The sequence below is a fragment of the Saccopteryx bilineata genome, chromosome X, assembly GCF_036850765.1.
Source record: "Saccopteryx bilineata isolate mSacBil1 chromosome X, mSacBil1_pri_phased_curated, whole genome shotgun sequence".
NCBI lineage: Eukaryota > Metazoa > Chordata > Mammalia > Chiroptera > Emballonuridae > Saccopteryx > Saccopteryx bilineata.
The window spans coordinates 122,050,065-122,069,487 of NC_089502.1; the positions used below are offsets into that span (position 1 = coordinate 122,050,065).

General features: G+C 45.5%; 1 protein-coding gene across 1 annotated transcript; it reads right to left on the reverse strand.

Moving 5' to 3' along the window:
* Positions 1–15,716: 15,716 nt before the first annotated feature.
* LOC136317821 (melanoma-associated antigen B4-like) lies at positions 15,717–16,754 on the reverse strand. The gene has a single exon (XM_066250544.1). The coding sequence runs from the start codon at positions 16,752–16,754 to the stop codon at positions 15,717–15,719; it is 1,038 nt and encodes a 345-aa protein (XP_066106641.1).
* Positions 16,755–19,423: the final 2,669 nt, after the last annotated feature.

The following is a 19,423-nucleotide window of genomic DNA, read 5'->3' on the forward strand; positions in this document are numbered from 1 at the left end:
GATTGCCCATGACTACTACTTCTAGTTTTCCCCAAATTACTATAATAATTACAGTATGTTTTAGAGGGAGAAAAAAGTGCATAAGAAAGCACAGAGACTTGCAAATAAAAATGTCTAAGTTTGATATTTGCTATTATGTAAACTTGGAAAACTAATTAAACCTCTTTAAGCCTCAGTTTTCCGCATTTGTAAAATGAAATAATATTACCTACTTTAAAAGTTCTTGTGAAACCTAACTAAAATTTCATAAATTTATATATAACATAATAAATATATTTTATATATAAAATGTAAATTGTCTACATATTTTATATATAAAATATAAGCATATATGTAAATATATGCAATTGCATATTTATGTATAAAAGTATATAAAAATTTAAAATATGTATATATATAAAATGATATACACATATCATTTATCACAGATTCTATAAATCGTAAGTTATCAGTGTATGTTTATTATTGTTATTCTACTATCCACTTAGCATTTCTCTTCATACTTTTTCATTCTTTTTTGCCTTTCAATGCCACACATTCATTTAGAACTTTACTGTTTCTAAAGCCTATCTACATACTACATTTGATCTGAACTTCTGAGCAACCACTTCAAGCAAGCCATTGCCTAGTTTTATGGATGAAAAAATAAGATTCCAGGATGTCGAGTAACTTCACTAGGTTCACTTGTTGTAAAGAGAAGCATCAGGTCAGAAACTCAAATCTTCTGATTCAAAGTCAAGTGCATTTTTTCCCCCACGTGAGAGGAGAGGAGATAGAGAAACAGACTCCCATATGCACCCGACCGGGATCCACCTGACTACCCCTGTCTGGGGCCATGCTCACAACAGAGCTATTTTTTAGAACCTGAGGTAGAAGCTCCGCAGAGCCATCTTCAGTGCCCAGGGATGTTGTGCTCGAACCAATGGTGCTATGGCTGCAGGAGGAGAAGAGAGAGAATGAGAGAAGGAGGAGGGGGAGGGTAGAGAAACAAATGGTCACTTATTCTGTCTGCCTGACCAGAAATCGAACACAGGACATCCACACACTGGGCCAATGCTCTATCACTGAGCCAACTGGCCAGGGCCATTAAGTGCTTTTAAAAGTGTACTGTCTCCTTATAGCTTTATTTTTTCTCACATGTATAGCTTACATCTTCATTCCTACTGAGGCAGGGTCCTTTAATGGCAGAACTATCCATTGAGAATCAGGTTGCTCAACTCAGTCTTTGACTTTGATAGTGTGTTATGGGGTCTCAGCTATAAATTGCCAGAGTAATCTCTGTCCTACCTAATTTTGCAGAGAAATTATGACAATACCTGGAAAATCTAAACATGTAAGTGTTTTTGTCATTTCTTACATGTTTTACCTATGACTGGCATTCAATCAATTCTTGTGCTGATTGAATTATGGGGTTTATAGTTAGGATTGGAGAAAAATGAGAGAGAAGTCACATTATTTTTGTATCTTTGTTTTGGTTTTAAAGAATAAGTAACACCTTTCAACTTTAATCTATCCTCTTCTGAAACATTAAATTCTAACCCTTGAAAAATTCCCATGTGCTCTCATTTCACACTTGGAGTGAACCACCTTGGACAATTAGGTGTAGTTTTATATACACACATATTATCTCTCAAGGTAAACTGTAAACTCCCTGAGGGCAGGACAATGTTTTTCTTATTTCTTTTTTTTTTTTGTATTTTTCTGAAGCTGGAAACGGGGAGAGACAGTCAGACAGACTCCCGCATGCGCCCCACCGGGATCCACCCGGCACGCCCACCAGGGGCGATGCTCTGCCCACCAGGGGGCAATGCTATGCCCCTCCGGGGTGTCGCTCTGCTGCGACCACAGCCACTCTAGTGCCTTGGCTGTGGGAGGGGAAGAGAGAGACAGAGAGGAAGGAGGTGGGGGTGGAGAAGCAAATGGGCGCTTCTCCTGTGTGCCCTGGCCGGGAATCGAACCCGGGTCCCCCGCACGCCAGGCTGATGCTCTACCACTGAGCCAACCGGGCAGGGCCTGTTTTTCTTATTTCTAACCTTCATAGTCACCAGAACAATGCCTTGTAATTCACAAGGAAGTAATTACTTATTATTGTTGTTGATTTACTACTGCTTGCTAATTCCTCACAGGGAAGTTGAACTTGACTCTGCTTACGTTTCAGATCTCTAAATCTAGAAATTCGCTGTCTCCTTGCCTCGCCTTTTGCCAAATGCCCATCCATTCATTTGGTTTAGCATCCTATTGTGTGCTATGAGAACAGCAGAATTTAACTCTGGCCCTGGTGTGCTCTCCGCACTGGGAGAGTGGCAATAGTAGGGACAGAGATCTATGTGGGTTTTTATCAGTATAGGGTGTAAGGCCAGGAGCCGTCATCGTGGCCATTCACATGCAGGTTCCCATTGGATTCGGGCAGACAATAAAGAAATGGCGGAGTCAGAGGATGGGGGGCCATCCTATTTATTGGTGTCTCACCAAGACAGGCAAACCACAAAAGAAGACAAGGGAAAAGCAGAAAACCAGCTCTTCCCATGAAGGGCAAGGGATCAGGGGAGCCCCTGCAATTGTGATAGCAGGAACTGTGTGTCTGAGCTCCTGGTCTGTCTCACTTTATAGTGTAGAAAACCAAAATCCCTTAATCCAATATACAAACAAGGAAGTCTCCGATACAAAGTCACTTATCCAAGGCATAATTGGATTTCTCATGATAGTGCACCACCCAGATCATACAATCAGTCAAGGGTGTGGGGAAAAGCTTAGTCCCAAAACCAAACCTCAGGCTACAACAACCTGGCCTGCTTATAGCCTGTCCCCCACACCCAATATAAGTCACAAGCGAGCAAACATATATTTCATGTTTACAAACTTATTTGACCAACATTCCACCCCTTTTGCTCGCTTTACAATCTAAACCACAGGCATCTTCCATGATGGTCACTGTACAAAGAGTAGGATACATTGCATAAACAGAAATAGTACCAACTACAGCAATAGGATTAACAGATCAAAAACTATGGGCGAAATGAGAGAGCTGTCAGTGGCACCAAGAGAGGCAAATCTTTTCCCTCTGGCAGAATACAGGCCAGAGTTTTATCTGCAGACAGCACTGTAGCTGGCACCAGAGGCCGCCCTGAGCGGGCGTACCAAACCTTATTGGCCAATACACCAGCATCTGCTGGTTCTATGTGTAGTAAAATAGGGGAACTCATTATTGGCCATAAAGAAATTACAAAGGTGCCCTTCAAAATGCTGTCCCCTTGAGCACTCAAGGGATAATACACTTCTACCTTAGGTGGCCAGGTGCTGGTTGCCCAAGGAGTTAACTGGAGGTCCACCTCTAACCCCTTTCCCCATGGTGCCAACAAGGCCACCCATCTCAGATGGGGGGCCTGTACAGTCCAGGGCCAAGTCCATTGAAGCCGTTGTCCTTTAAGAAGGGCTGTTGGAGCAGGCAAGAGCACGTTGCCCTGCTGTCCAAAACCTGGCTTGAGTAAAATGTCCTTAGTGCGTATCTGCAACTGAATAGGGGCAGCTGTCCGATGCAGGAGGGCCTCTACTGGAGCTGGGCTTCCCCGTCGAGGTCGCTCATTCAAAATCTGGAGTACTGTCCATAAGCGGCGTGTCCATCCAGTAAGAGAGCCGGTGCCCCCCTCCTGTCGCAGTCCCTGCTTTAAGAGTCCATTATAATGCTCAATGATACCAGCAGCCTGGGGGTGGTAGGGAACATGGTACTTCTAGTCCACCCCCAGCTTTTGAGCCCATTGCCTCACCGTTGAACCAGTGAAGTGGGTACCATTGTCACTTTCAAGGACCAGCGGTCGCCCGTATGCAGCACTCAGGCGGTCCAGAGCCTGTATGACTGCCCTCTGGTCAGGGTACGAGCGGGGTAAGCAGCAAGCAGCCCGGTGGCAGTATCTACACAAGTGACTGCATACTGGTACCCTTCTGACTTTGGTAAGGGTCCAATGATGTCTATCTGCCATCGTGTCAGTGGGACATGACCCCTCTGGATCTGTCCAGGTGACACCAGTGGTCTCCGAGGGTGTTCCTTGGAACATACTGCACATTGCTCACAGGCTGCAAGTACCTCTGCATAGGACACAGGCAAGTTCCAAGCCTTAACCGTAGCCCACATAGTTTTCTGTCCTGCATGGAGCAGGCGCCGGTGGAGCCACTGTGCCACATCACCTGCAGGTGCAGTCTCCAACCATCGCACCCTTGCCAACGTATCTGCCTCATCATTCCCAGGATGGGCTAGAGGGGCATGCCCTGTGACATGATATACTGTCACCTGCTTCTGGTGTCCTATTTCCCATAAGTCCTGCCACATGGCCTGACCCCATAATGGATGGTGCATTACCATCCACTGGTTAATGTGCCAAGTAGCAATCCAAAGGGTCAGTCCACGATAGACAGCCCAACTGTCAGTACAGATCACCAGAGGTGAAGGTTCATTATGGGCAACTAGCCAAACAGCTCTTAATTCTGCCCATTGGCTGCTTTGGCCTGTACCCGTGTCCATCCAAATAGTCTCAGTGGCCGGATGGAAGGCGATAGCCGTCCATTTGGCAGGTTGGCCCCTGCTGGAACCATCAGTATACCAGGCATCTTCGGGGATGGGCACCCGCCCCTCCTGGTAAGGACTGACCTCAGGTTCTGCCTCCTGAGCCCCAGTTGCACCTGACTCTAAGGTCGCATAGGTGACTGGACCCAAGACCTCCTGCAGTTCTGCCCTCAATGGGCTGGTGCTAAGAGCACAGCGTTGTTGCAGATAGGCACCCCACTTGGCCAGGGTAGACATTTGGGCCATACCACTACGTGGTTTAGTTGCCCAATCTCTCACCCATCCAGCTATAGGGTATGTTGTTTTGACTGTAACTGGTGTTGTGGTTGTAATACTCTCAGTTGCCAGGAGGGCAGCATACGCAGCTGCCAGCTGCTTCTCTACTAATGAGTAATGAACTTCAGCACCTTTCCACAATTGGGACCAAAATCCAATAGGTTGCCGTAGGCGCTCTGTCCGCTGCCACAAGCCCCATCCAAACCCCTCCGAGGTTACATGAACATCCAGCTCACAGGGCCTGGCAGGATCAAACACATTCAAGGCCTGTGCCACCTTGACAGCTCTCTTAGCAGCTGCAAATGAACCTTGCGCCTGCTCAGTCCAATCCCAGCAAACCCCCTTTCGAATAAGGTTGTACAAGGGGCGTAGCAACTGAGCCAAATGCGGTATAAATGCTCGCCAATACCCCAACAAACCTAAGAATTCCTGTAACTGTTTTACCGTAGTGGGCACGGGGTATGCTTGAATCTTATCTATAACTGCGTCAGGGATAACTTTTGTCTTACCCGACCAGACAACTCCCAAGAATTTAACACATAACCCAGGTCCTTGTAATTTGTTCTCGTTAACTGCCCAGCCACATGCTTTCAAATGGGATAGCAGGGTAGGGACTGCTTGCTCCAATTCTGAAAGAGAATCACTAGTTAGCATAATATCATCAATATAATGGTACATGCGGACTACCTCTGGCTGTTTCCATTTAGCCAGGTCAGCAGCCACCAGCCCATGGCACAAGGTGGGGCTATGCAAATAGCCCTGGGGTAACACTGTAAAGGTCCATTGTCTCCCTTCCCAACTGAAGGCAAATTGGTCTTGACTCTCTGCGGCTATATCAATAGAGAAAAAAGCATTGGCCAAGTCTGCCACAAAGTGGTATGTCCCCAACTCATGGCTTAGCCGATCCATCATGTTAGCTATCGAGGGAACAGCAGCGTGCAAAGGGGGAACAACTTTATTAAGTTCCCTGTAATCTACTGTCATTCTCCAGGTTCCATCCGCTTTGCGCACAGGCCATACTGGGGAGTTGTAAGGACTGTGTGCTGGCCGGATGATCCCCACCTTTTCTAGTTCAAGGATTGCCCCTGTGACTTCTTCATAACCACCTGGCAGGCGGTACTGCTTGGTGTTAGTCACACGCCGAGGGATGGGTAATTGCAAAGGGGAATGTGATGCATGTCCCCGCAATACTGCCTTCACAACCCTGATCCGCAGCCAGAACTCCCCAGCTGTAGTTTCCAACCACAGTCCTTGCAAGACATCTACCCCCAAAATATATTCAGGAATAGGAGATACATACACCTTATATGGCTTAGGAGGCAGTCTCCCTATCCCCAATGGAATAGTTATTGGCTTCACTTGGACAGTTTGGCCCCCATAACCGTCAATGGCCACTGGGGTCCCAGCAAACCGCTCTGGGTTTCCATAGAGAAGGGAACATTCTGCACCTGTATCCACCAAGGCCAACACCTGTTGTACATTGGAAGGGGACCAGTGGAATGCCAGTTCCACATGTGGCCTCCGGTCCCCGCCCATCCCTGTTAGACGGGTCCCTTGGCCTTTTTCCTATTCAAACTGGTACAATGGGTTTTGGGAGTTCCCCTCTCCCTCGGCTGTCTCTATCATATAATCTTGTAACCGAGCTGTGCGCGCACCAAAAGTTTTATTGGTAGCTGCTGGGGCCTTTCGTCTCAGTGGCTGGAACTTCTGTTCTGGTTTAAGCTGCCGCCAAAGCTCCAAAAGAATTTTATTAGACTGGCCATCCAATTTCCCCTTATCTGCTCCAGCCGCAATCAAGTCTACCCACATCTGCGTTCGGGTAACCTTTACAGGCCCGTTTCCCTTGTTAGTTGGGGGGAAACATAGGCAGCAACCCTCACTGCTTTATGATCCCGAGCGGCCTCCAGCTCTCCCAAATCTGCTACCATCTGTGTAACTGCATTGATGGGCTGCCCCACATAGGGGCCCAGGATAGCCACAAGTGACCCAAAAAGGGCTGACGGGGCGCTAGCAAGGACAAATTCCCTCATTTTGGCCGTAAACACTTCTTCATCTGGCCCACGAGACCCAGGGTTGAAAACAGCATTCTTCATACCTAGTTCTCGAAGGACCTTTACTAACTCACTGTAGCACTGCCACCGACTCATTGCCCTGGGCAGTTCTCCAGCATTCTGCCAGACCATACGAATGGCAGCCATCACCCATTCTAATAGGGTATGGTCTCCTGGGTTGCCATGGCAGTTCTGAAGATGCTGCCTCAAGGAAGAGTGTGTGGTAATGGCAGCCAATTTCTCCATCTCTGTTCTGGAGAGCATGATGCCATCCACCCCTATATCCCATAATCGTAGTAACCAGGCTACCAGGGATTCAGTAGGTTTCTGCCTAAATTGTGCCCCCAACTCCATCAGCTCTGCCTGGGTTTAGGGCCGGACCACAGAGTGTTCCATTACCTGGGCAGGAGGCTGTGGCTGCCCCTGAGGGACTCTTTGTTGCTGGGTTTTTACCTTCTTGGCGACAACTGGTTGGGCTCTCAGTGTGCGTATGGCAGCTTCAGCCTGAGCCTTCTCATCCTCAGAAGAGGAGTCACAAGCGCCTGCTCCCGCTGACTCAAAGCCAATCCATCGGCACGGATGCTGCTGCTCCTTTGGTGACCGTTTAGGCTCCTGTGGCTGCTGGCTTTTGGTCAGAAGCTGAGACTCGAGCTCTTGAATCCGCAGTTGTTTCTCCAACAACTGCCGGTGAAGACGTTCAGCTTTCAAAGTAAACTGCAACTCTCGAACCCGTAATTCCTTCTCCAGTGCTCGCTCCAGTTCCAGCCTTTTCTGCCGTTCTGTTTGTAATTCATGCTGAAGCTTTTGACCTCGGGCAGTTTCCTCTTGAGTAAAAAACATGTAGCCCATGGCCCCTAAAAGGACAGCCATGGGGAGCCAGAGCAGCAACCAGTACTCTATCCCACCCATCAAGGGTGGTGGCTCCATACCAATCTCTGAATCCTGCCGGAAACTACGCCAGTTGTAAGGCCAGGAGCCGTCATCGTGGCCATTCACATGCAGGTTCCCATTGGATTCGGGCAGACGATAAAGAAATGGCGGAGTCAGAGGATGGGGGGCCATCCTATTTATTGGTGTCTCACCAAGACAGGCAAACCACAAAAGAAGACAAGGGAAAAGCAGAAAACCAGCTCTTCCCATGAAGGGCAAGGGATCAGGGGAGCCCCTGCAATTGTGATAGCAGGAACTGTGTGTCTGAGCTCCTGGTCTGTCTCACTTTATAGTGTAGAAAACCAAAATCCCTTAATCCAATATACAAACAAGGAAGTCTCCGATACAAAGTCACTTATCCAAGGCATAATTGGATTTCTCATGATAGTGCACCACCCAGATCATACAATCGGTCAAGGGTGTGGGGAAAAGCTTAGTCCCAAAACCAAACCTCAGGCTACAACAACCTGGCCTGCTTATAGCCTGTCCCCCACACCCATTATAAGTCACAAGCGAGCAAACATATATATCATGTTTACAAACTTATTTGACCAACATAGGGTAAGGAGACATTTACATGCTTCCTGAGTCTTGCCACATAGGCAGACAACTATTTCCATCCTGCCTAAGGCTAATTCTTCTTGTTAGAGTGAAACGTACCATTTTTAACAAGCAGTGGATGCTGCTTGCATCTATTTATCTCTGAGAACTTTACCTGGAAAAAAAAAATGTGCTCATGTTATCTTGAAGCTGATGATTGGTCCAATAATGTGTGCATGGGGTTTTGCACTCTGTCTAAGTAAAATTAAAGGGAGGATTTTTCAGCTTCAACCTGGGTATGAATACTTGGCAACTACCATAGGTAGCGCTAATGAAAAAAACTTGTCTTTATATGCTATTATTAACTACATTCAAATCTAACATTTCACATTTGGCAGATTCAAGTTCATCACTAATTAAAAAATGGGTGATCACTGTTCTTCCTGCTTGAAACAGAGTTTCTTTCTTTTTTAATAATTTTATTTTTTTAATGGGGTGACATCAATAAATCAGGATACATATATTCAAAAAAAACATGTCCAGGTTATCTTGTCGTTCAGTGATGTCGCATACCCATCACCCAAAGTCAGATTGTCCTCTGTCACCTTCTATCTAGTTTTCTTTGTGCCCCTCCCCCTCCCCTTTCCCTCTTCCTCTCCCCCCTCCCCCCATAACCACTGCACTCTTATCAATGTCTCTTAGTCTCACTTTTATGTCCCACCTACATATGGAATAATGCAGTTCCTGTTTTTTTCTGATTTACTTATTTCACTCCGTATAATGTTATCAAGATCCCACTATTTTGCTGTAAATGATCCGATGTCATCATTTCTTATGGCTGAGTAGTATTCCATAGTGTATATGTGCCACATCTTCTTTATCCAGTCATCTATTGACGGGCTTTTTGGTTGTTTCCATGCCTTGGCCACTGTGAACAATGCTGCAATGAACATGGGGCTGCATGTGCCTTTATGTATCAATGTTTCTGCGTTTTGGGGGTATATACCCAGTAGAGGGATTGATGAGTCATAAGGTAGTTCTATTTTCAGTTTTTTGAGGAACCACCATACTTTCTTCCATAATGGTTGTACTACTTTACATTCCCACCAATAGTGAATGAGGATTCCTTTTTCTCTACAGCCTCTCCAACATTTGCTATTACCTGTCTTGTTAATAATAGCTAATCGAACAGGTGTGAGATGGTATCTCATTGCAGTTTTGATTTGCATTTCAGAGTTTATTTCTTATGAGGGTCAGATAAGATGATATGTGAGAAAGCCCTAGAGTAACTCAGAACACATGCTCCACCTTTGATGACAGATATCAGATTGGACCTGTGTAGCGTCTCCTAAAATATTCCCATCTCTAATGTTACCCTTCAATCCTGGTCCATGGGAGCATAAAGCACAATCAGATAGGAAAGATACAATATTTCCAGTTTTAAAGATCTCTTGTCCACAAGATATACTACCTGTCTAAATAATGAATTTCTGTACAATCCCAGGAGCAATCTTGCATGTTATAGTTGGATCCACTTCATTACTCAGTTATTTTGTTCCTTCCCAAGGTGTTAGTCAAATCACCCTGATGCCTAGCAAGTTTCTGACTAATCTGGATTTTACTAATTACCCTGCAGTCACATGGTTTGGACTAAAGTGCTTTAAAGTATTATTTTGCTCTAAGTTTCAGATCAGTGTTCATGGTATCTGGGCTATGAAAATACAATTGCATCCTTGATAACGAGTCTTTCCATAGGAACGACAGCCAGAAACTGTATGTGTTATAATTCTTCTTCCTACAATCTTTCTTTCAGGCAAATATTTTTCATCCAGGGAATGAGAGGTGTGTTTAGAAAAATAAAGATACATTTTTAAAAAGTAAGGAATCAGACTTATGTTGCTGCCCCAATGTCATGACTGGGAAGAAATAATAATATTTTATTATTCTGAATTCAACAGAATAATAAAATAAATGCCAAAGGTCAAATCCTTAGCCCAGCTCCAAACCTCCAAACCTCTAATGACTATCTTCCAAGAAGCAACAGTGCCACCTGCCTGTGTTAAGTGGAGAAACTAGGCTGATGCTTTCCTTTCTTAACCCAGTCCTCGGGATATTCAATCTACTTCTGGGTTTCCAAATTCCCTAAGTAGAATTCTGGAATTCTGGAAAATTTCTGGAGTATACCAAAGAATGCAAAGTGCTAAAGCACAAAATCAGAATGTGATCATTTTTTTTTTCATTTTTCTGAAGCTGGAAACAGGGAGAGACAGTCAGACAGACTCCCGCATGCGCCGGACCGGGATCCACCCGGCACGCCCACCAGGGGCAACGCTCTGCCCACCAGGGGGCGATGCTCTTCCCATCCTGGGCGTCGCCATGTTGCGACCAGAGCCACTCTAGCGCCTGAGGCAGAGGCCACAGAGCCATCCGCAGCGCCCGGGCCATCTTTGCTCCAATGGAGCCTTGGCTGCAGGAGGGGAAGAGAGAGACAGAGAGGAAAGCGTGGCGGAGGGGTGGAGAAACAAATGAGCACTTCTCCTGTGTGCCCTGGCCGGGAATCGATCCTGGGTCCTCCGCACGCTAGGCCGACGCTCTACCGCTGAGCCAACCGGCCAGGGCGTGATCATTCTTAAATATTTCAAGTTCATGAAAACGAAACTTGAAACTGAAGCACAACGTTAGTGCTGTAATGCATGCAGGTCTTAAAGCTTAAGGAAGAGAGGATTGGAAAGGGTGTCTAAAACCAAATGCAGGAAAATCAGGAGAAGGCGAGTCAAGAAATCAATGAGGGATGATGGTGAGGACAGTATACTGAAAATTAAGAGACTTAGGAAAAAATTAACCAGTATTTGACAGTGTCATAAAAAACCCTCAATTCTTTGTTAAAGTTTGGAGGGGAATGAGGGAGATTGATGGTGCCTAGGTTTCTGACTTTAGCAACAGGGTAGATTTTATAGCCATTTACTGACAGGAGGCAAAAAGACACTGGTTTTGGGGAGAGCCCATCAGTTCTCTTTAGATATATTGGGTTTGAAGTGTCTGTAGCAATTCGAGGGGATTATTCTTTGACAGTCTCCCTAAAAGGTCTTAAAAAGGAGCAGTGTACGATTATTTAAGGCTAGTTCTAAGCTATTAGCAGAAGTGGATTATTTTCCTGTAGACAATTAAAGGATTATTTGCTGATCCAGGATAACATTACCTTTTGATCCAAGGTAAAGGTGACTACTGAAAGAGGTTGAGAAGGAAAAACAGAAGTCTAGGACATGTCTACTGGATAACAAAGAAATATTTTGGCAAGAATCAATTAGATTACGAGGAAAATGAACTAGTATTTGAGCTTTTACGATACTACTAGTGGGGAAATAAGGGTACACTGCTTCTAACTACATCTGTCTGGGGCCTGACAAACCCAACAACAGGGAAGGAACTCGGTGAGGCTCCCTCTTTTGGGTAAGATCCTCTCGTTAGCACTGAGAGTCCTCATATCGATTTACTCTACACCCAAGACTTCTTCTGCAGAACTAGGATCAAATAGATTAGACAAACCTCAGGCTTGGAGAAGTGGATGAGTGTGTGATTCCATCCAGGTGTCCCCAAACTACGGCCAGGCCCGCGGGCTGCGTGCGGCCCCCTGCGGCCACCTCTTTCATTGGTGGTCAGTGAGAGGAGCACTGTATGTGGCGGCCCTCCAGTGGTTGGAGGGACAGTGAACCTGCCCCTGGTGTAAAAGTTTGGGGACCACTGATTAGCAGCTTAATAACCTATATCACTGAGACTCAAATGGAAAGTGAATTTGATAAGCCTTGTTTTGCTAGAATGTTGGAATATGTGTAGTAAATGAAACCATGTGTTGGTGTGTATCATATTCTTCCCTTTTGATGTCTGTATGTCAAACTCTGAAAAGAAAAATTTTACCTCCCTTAGATTCAATATAAAGAGAGTGAGGGAACGTCATAGGATAACCATACCTGAGCTTTCTAGGGCTCTGGTGTCAAAGGCTGGGGCATGACTCTCTGTTAACCCTCCTGTTCATGCTTAGAAGGACCCTGTGGTCTACACTCAGGTCCCCAAATTTGAATCCTGAAAGGGCCTGAGGCTTCCCTCTTTGACCTAAGGCCTCTGTCCTCATAGTAAGGCTTACACCGCCTGGTGACCGAAAAGGAGGAGGTAAGGTTGACCTTATCTGCTCACACCTGTCCATGGAGGCACAGGAATGAAAGCTCTGGCACCAAGTTCCGGCCCAGTGAAGGATGGTGCCACTCAAGGACCCAGCTCAGCTCCTCAATTTGAACGCCGGGCAGGCCTAGTGTTCTTCCCTCTGTCGACTTGTGACCACCAACCGCAGACCAGCTCTCACTTTCATGTTACTCCTTAGATGGAATTGATGGGTCCCTCTGGGTGACATCGCTGCCTGGGAGCTCCTAGAGCTGGCTGGGGAAGATCCTGTACGGCACGGATGACACAGGGTGTGTGTCCACACAGTGCTCCTCACTGTCCTCCTCCTGACTCCTGCATAATCTGAAGATATCCTCTGTCTTGACTCGAGGCTCATCCTTTCCCTACTAAGCCCCCAATATCCTGAGATGCACTAGGAAGAAGTGACATGTGCCTCATGTGGTCACAGCAGCCCATGGTCTCTCCAAGCTCCCAAAATGGGATTGTGCTGCCCAACTCTTACGAGATGAGCTGTCATTTCAGTCTTCAGCATCCTTACCTTGGTTTCTGGCACAAGGTGGACATTTCACTTCTGCTGACCTGTGACTGCCGACTTGGATGACATTCCTCACCTCCATGAGATCTCTGGGAGAAAGTAGGACCATCATGCCACCATGAGTAGTGCCATAGTCACAGGTCTGACAACAAGGACAGGGCTCTCAGTGGCCTCCTTCTTTCCAGAAGAATCTATTCATGTTACTCCATATTATCATGTTGATTCAGATTAGAAACCGGGTATCCCCCATTCACCTAAGGATTAAGTCTCTGAGACCAGCCCCTATCAGGAAATGAGAGGTGACCTTTGTTCGGACGCTGCACCTTTCACCTTCTCTGTCCAACTACAGAGCAGGAAATTCTAAAGATGTCTATCTGTTAAGGAACCCTTGCTTGCCTCACTCCTAATACAGGATGTTAGGCATCCCTGTCATGCCTGGGTTCCACTATCTGCTGAAGATCTAGTGTGTAACCAATGCTACTTCTCTTTGAGACCCTGCATCCAGATTCTAAGGGGGACCTGAGCCTGCCTGCTTTTGTCTGTGTCTGCCAGGGATAACATTGGAGCTGGGATTAATTGTATCCCTGTCAACTATGTGTTAATATGATTTTCTACAAGTCCCTATTAATTTATTTATTTTTACTATTAAGTAAGAAGCAGGGAGGCAGAGAGATAGACTTCCACATGCACCCAACTGGGATCTTACCAGAAGTCCTCTACCAGGAGATGCTGTGCCAGTCTGGGGCTGCTGCTCTGTTGCTCACCAACTGAACTATATTAGCACCTGAGGCGGGGCCTTGGAGCCATCCTCAGTGCCCAGGGTGAACTTGCTCGAACCATTTCAGCCATGGTTGTGGGAGGGACACACAGAAATAGAGAGGGAGTACAGGGAAGGGAGGGATAGAGGAGATGAGTCACTTCTCCTGTGTTCCCTGACCAAGAATAGAACTTGGGACAACCACATGCTGAGCTCACTCTACTGCTAAGACAAACAGACAGGGCCCCATGAAATTTCTGTACTTGGAAATGATCATACCGTCACAGACACTGTCTCTTTGTTTTGTTTATTTATACTTCTCAGTTATAATGGCATTCTTCCTGTTATGGCTGTTTTCCATTCCAGTAGTTTAGAAAAAGGGCCATTCTTTTACCACTTCAGACATATTTTGATGTACTGACAAGAAAATTAAAATAAAAAGCACAGGGTATGTCTCAGGGTGGGGGAAGTAGATCAGTGTGGGTTAACCATTATTTTCACCTGGAATCTAGTTTCAGCAATGGCCTCTATGAACCCTAGGGATTTTGGCACATTACGAAGCCCTAACTCTATCAGCGTCAGGCACTGCACTGTACAGTGAGTCTCATGAGCCCTGTCCTGTGGGACCACCATGATATACGTGATGTATGGAAAGCATCCATCACTGAGCCTGATCTGTATTGAGATTTTAGAGAATGCCAGTTATTACACTGATTATCTCTGAACTCAGATGTTATCACCAATCCATAGAAGTTTTTCTTACTTCTGTGTCATGCCATAAAATATGTCGTGTTTTAGAAAAGGAAAACCTCCTCTTGAAACAAAATGCTGGTTAGAAATGAAACAAGGTAATAGGTAATATAATATGCTACCTCCACCCCCTCTTTACTCTCCTTTTCACCTTTTTCTTAATAATTAGAGAGTACTGCACCTTCTTCTGCCATGATTGCTTCTCCTACAACCTATAATTGCATGGGTAGGGGCCACATCTTCGCTGCCTAAACATCCCCAGCGGAAGCATGAAGTTTTCTGAAGAGCTCACGCTCAAGTAATGATTATACAAAATAAAAGCCATGAACCAAAAAGCCAGATTCACTATGATTTATATTCTCAAACATTCTTGAAAAACATAAGCAAATCCAGGTATATAGCTTTCAAATTTACAAAGAAAAGACTAAATGTAGTAAGGTAAACACGAAGTGACCAATTTTAACAATGCCCCAAATCTTCTTCATGCATTGGTCTACAGATGGACACTTAGTTTGTTTACATATCTTGGGAGTAACAGATAATGCCTAATACATATAGGTAATAGATATAGTTAATAATATTGTAATAACTAGGTAAGGTTCAGATATGTACTAAGTACTGGACTTAATTGGTTGAACACTTTTAAGGTGTGAAAAAGTCTAATCGCTATGCAGAACAATTGAAATCAATATAATATATGGTAAAATAAATTAAAAATTGGCCAATTTTATACTATCTATGTATCTATATATGTTATCTATGTATCTATCATCCTATCAACTTATTTATATATCTATCTACTTAACTATGGACTGCCTTTTGCTAACAACTATTTTAGTGTGAAGTTCTTTCATATCTCAAAAGATGTCCTTATCCTAAAGCCAAGTTATCTTGTATTGGATCAAGAATTTTTTGGAGTATTTCCAATTCATATATCAAATACAATATTCTTATTAGTTACCCGATAAAAAGCAATAAATGTGCAATCCATGTCATTATTAAACTAAGTAAACATTCTGTCAAAAATAAACTACTAATTGAAAATGAAAAGAACAACCCACAAAGATAAGACAAGATGTTATGCATATTAGAAAACTGCTTAACAGGCCTTTCCAACAGAAAAGTGAAGACTTCAGCTCAAGGTCACTCAGGGTGCTGGACGCAGCTAGATGCGGTACTGGAGCTCCCACTGGCCTTGGAAGGAGGGCCAGCCGTGGATGTGGATGCAGCCTGGGCTCTGGTTTGAGCTCTCTCTTGCTCCTCTTGCAAAGCCTCTTCATATAGGAGTGGAAAGTCAGTGGTGATAGAATCATTGAACTTGGTCAGAAACTCCAGGACTTTCATCTTGGTGATCTCAGCTTCTGCTCTTGGCCCCCAGAAGAACTCATAACATGGAGGATCACTGTAGGGCACTTGAAGGTACAGTAGATATTCTTCCTGCACCAAATCTTGCATGATAAGCTTCCTGGGCTCCCCAAAGACAAAGTGATACTCTCCCTCATAGACGCCCATAATATTCAGGAATTCCCAGATCTCCGCCTCAGAGGCGCAGTTGCCATTCAAGAAGATCATACCCAGCAGAGGCATCAGCATTCCTTTCCTAGGAAATCTCCAGCACTTGTTAAGACTGCCAGCACCTGGAGGTTCGAAAAGGCTGTAGACGTTCCCATTGGGCTTGTCTTCTTTCAATTCTAGGCCATAGATCAGGTCCATGCGGTCAGTGGCTCTCTTGAGGATCTCAGGAAAGTCCTTCTTGTACCATTTGCGGACTACCTTCAGCATTTCTGTCTTTCTAATGGGCTTCTTCAGTTGATACTGACCTAGCAGGTACTCCACCAGCAGAATCGCCTTCTGGGTTAGAAGATCTGGGGCAAAGCTCTCAGTGGAAGCTGAGGCCTGGGCGGCATTTTTACTTTTGTGAACACGGCCTTTGGCTTTTCCTGATCTTTTGCATGAAACCCCTGCAGTGGCACCAGTGGTGTCTGGAGCACTTGGAGACTCCTGCAGAGAGACAGCACCAGTGGAGCTCGAGGAGGCTTCCCCGAAAACAGAAGAGGAGGAGCAAGCAGCCTCTTCTTCCTCTCCTGCAGCGGCCTGAACACTGTCAGGAACTTGGGGCTCAGATTTGTTCTGGCGGCGTTTCTCACGAGCACGGAGCTTACTCTTCTGACCACGAGGCATGGTGGCTGTTGTTCAGGACAGCAGACAGAGCTGTGGGTGAACAGACAGGTTATTTGGGAACCTGGTAGATGGAGAATGAGATGATATGAGCACCTTCAACAGGTAGATTCCACAGTGTTTTTACTGAAGCAGGCTCTATAGGCAATCTTGAGGACATTACCCTAGAAACCCACTAGGCTCCTGTTTTCCTGAACATTCTGTCCCCTAAGAACCACGTAGGGAAACACACGATCTTAAGAGTGGGCTGTGCTGCATGCTACCATCCCTATCCAAACTTACTCACATGACAGCAGGTGATGTACTGTGGGTCCCTTTGTTCTGGCATGTGGGGTACTGCCGGTTCATCTGCAGTATTATCCTGTGAACTCTGGGCTTAGCAGTGGTACCCTCACTTCTTTTACTCTGATGTTGACACCTTAATGCTCCCTGGGACCCAGGAGATAGAAGTGGAGGGGAGCCTCAGTCCACTTCTTTATCAGGGGAAACCCAGGACTTAGAGCTTTATGGAGTCCTTTGTGTCGTGAGTTTGTTTGGATCCTCAGTTGCCAGTCACATGCCACACCTTGGCTTCCTATAAGTCCACTATCCTTTGACTGATAGGGGGCTGGCCCCTCAGACTAATTGTTAGTCAAATAAGTTTGTAAATATGACATATATGTTTGCTCACTTATAGTTTGCATTGGGTGTGGGAGACAGGCTGTAAGCTGGCAAGGTCCTTATAACCTAAGGTTTAGTTTTAAGACTGAGTCTTTCCCAGCCTTTTAATACTAAGATCTTTTAAACATCCTTCTAATACTGAGATCTTCTAAAAACCAAGCTTTTCCCCACACTCTTGACTGTTACATGAGGGGGGGGGGTGCACTCTCATGAGGAATTCCATTTACGCCTCAGATAAGTGGCTTTGTATAAGAGACTTCCTAATTTGTATATTGGCTTAAAGGATTTAATTCTACACTATAAAATAAGGCAGAAGTGAAATCTCTCTCTCAGACCCTGCCATCAGCATTGCAGAGGAGAGGCAGCCAAGATGGCAGGGTGCTGAGAGAAGCCAGTTTGTGCAGAGTTAGTGCAAAGAGAAGAAGATGGGGAACAGAGGTGAATAAGGCTGGCGGGGCCTTTGATTCTAGGAATGCAGTATTCGGATGAGGTAGTGGCTTTGGGAGCTCTGAATAGAAAGGGAAGTGTTTTCCCACTGTGTGTATTTCTCACCTGCGGGGTGCAAGCTAGGATTAAAGGTAATGGCCCACCAGTTCTTGGCTCTGTTGTTTCATTGCAGTCGGTCTGAATCAAATGCGAACGTGCGCAGAGAAGGCGGCTGTGATGGTGGGTGTGGTTACTGGCTTTACTCTAATGATTTTACCTCCCCTAGATCTCATATAAAGTGAAGGGGCAAAGAGAAACAAGTATAGTGACTGAAAATGATGTGACTTGGAGACGGGAACACAGCTCATTTAATAGTTCAAGTACTATAGAGATGTATAACTGAAACCTATGAATTCTTAAGGATGAATACCACCCCATTAAATTTAATTCCTAACTAAGAAAAAGAACTGTGGTGGGATGCTCAACCTGACAGGTCCTCCCTGAGATTCCTCAAGTGATGATATTTGGTTGAAATGGATGATTTAATGCCTCATTTACTCAAGGTTGGTTGGTTCTCAGAGGATGCCCTCAGGTGCCTAAATTGGGCGATGAGAGAAATCCTTTCCAGTAAGAGCCAAGCTCCCTGAGAACCAATAAGAGGAAATGAAGTTGACCTTATCTGACCAAACATGGTCTCCCTAGAGTGAGGCCTGCTGTAAGCATGTTTAGGTCCTAAGGCAGTTGGTTTCACAAAGCAACTGAATTCAGGATATAATTATACTCACGCTGATGTCATGATTTGTCCCTGTGTTGATCTAGGATTGTTCCTCTCAGTCTACGGTTTTCACTTCAGTGTTATGACTCAGGGAGATCTGTTAAATACTCCTGCCTTACATCAGTGCTTGAGGAAGATAGGCAGGATTGTTGTGCCCCCCCCCCCCCCCCCCCCCCCCGGTACTGTGTGGCCAATTCCCAAAGCCCTCAAGGGACTCTCTGAAAGCTGGTATAAACATGAGATCCTCCTTCTGTTGAGGTGAGGTTCCCCTTCAACCTAATGTGTCACCTCCCAGAGATGGCCTGAGAAGTACTGAGTACGACCCTTTTGTTTTTCCTTATTATTATTATTATTTTTTACATGAGAGGAAGAAAGATACTGAGGTCAACTGCTACATTTGCCCTTACCAGGTTCGCCCCGGCAAACTTTTATGTGCTATTTTTAGCACCTGAGACTAACAGCTGCAACCCAGCTATCCTCAGTGCCTGGGTACACTGCAACCCATCAAACCACTGACTGCGGAGAGGAGGGGGGAGAGAAGGTAGAGGGGGGAAGCAGATGGTCGCCATTACTGCGTGCCCTAACTGGGAGTCGAACCTGTGACATTCATAAGCCCTGCAACGCTCTATCCACTGAACCGCGACCAGAGCTGTGTACAACTCTTCATGGTGATATGCCCAAGTCTGCGAGACCTGCGAACAGGGCTGGGACTTTACGTGGCCCCCCGCACTCGGGGAGTGGACCTCCCTCCTCTCACAGTGTCACAACCCCATTCCTGTGGGCTGTGTTCCTTTGTGTGAATTGGGTTTCC

Excerpts from the sequence above, each read along its gene's own strand:
- LOC136317821 (XM_066250544.1), bottom strand. The coding sequence starts at position 16,754 with ATGCCTCGTGGTCAGAAGAGTAAGCTCCGTGCTCGTGAGAAACGCCGC.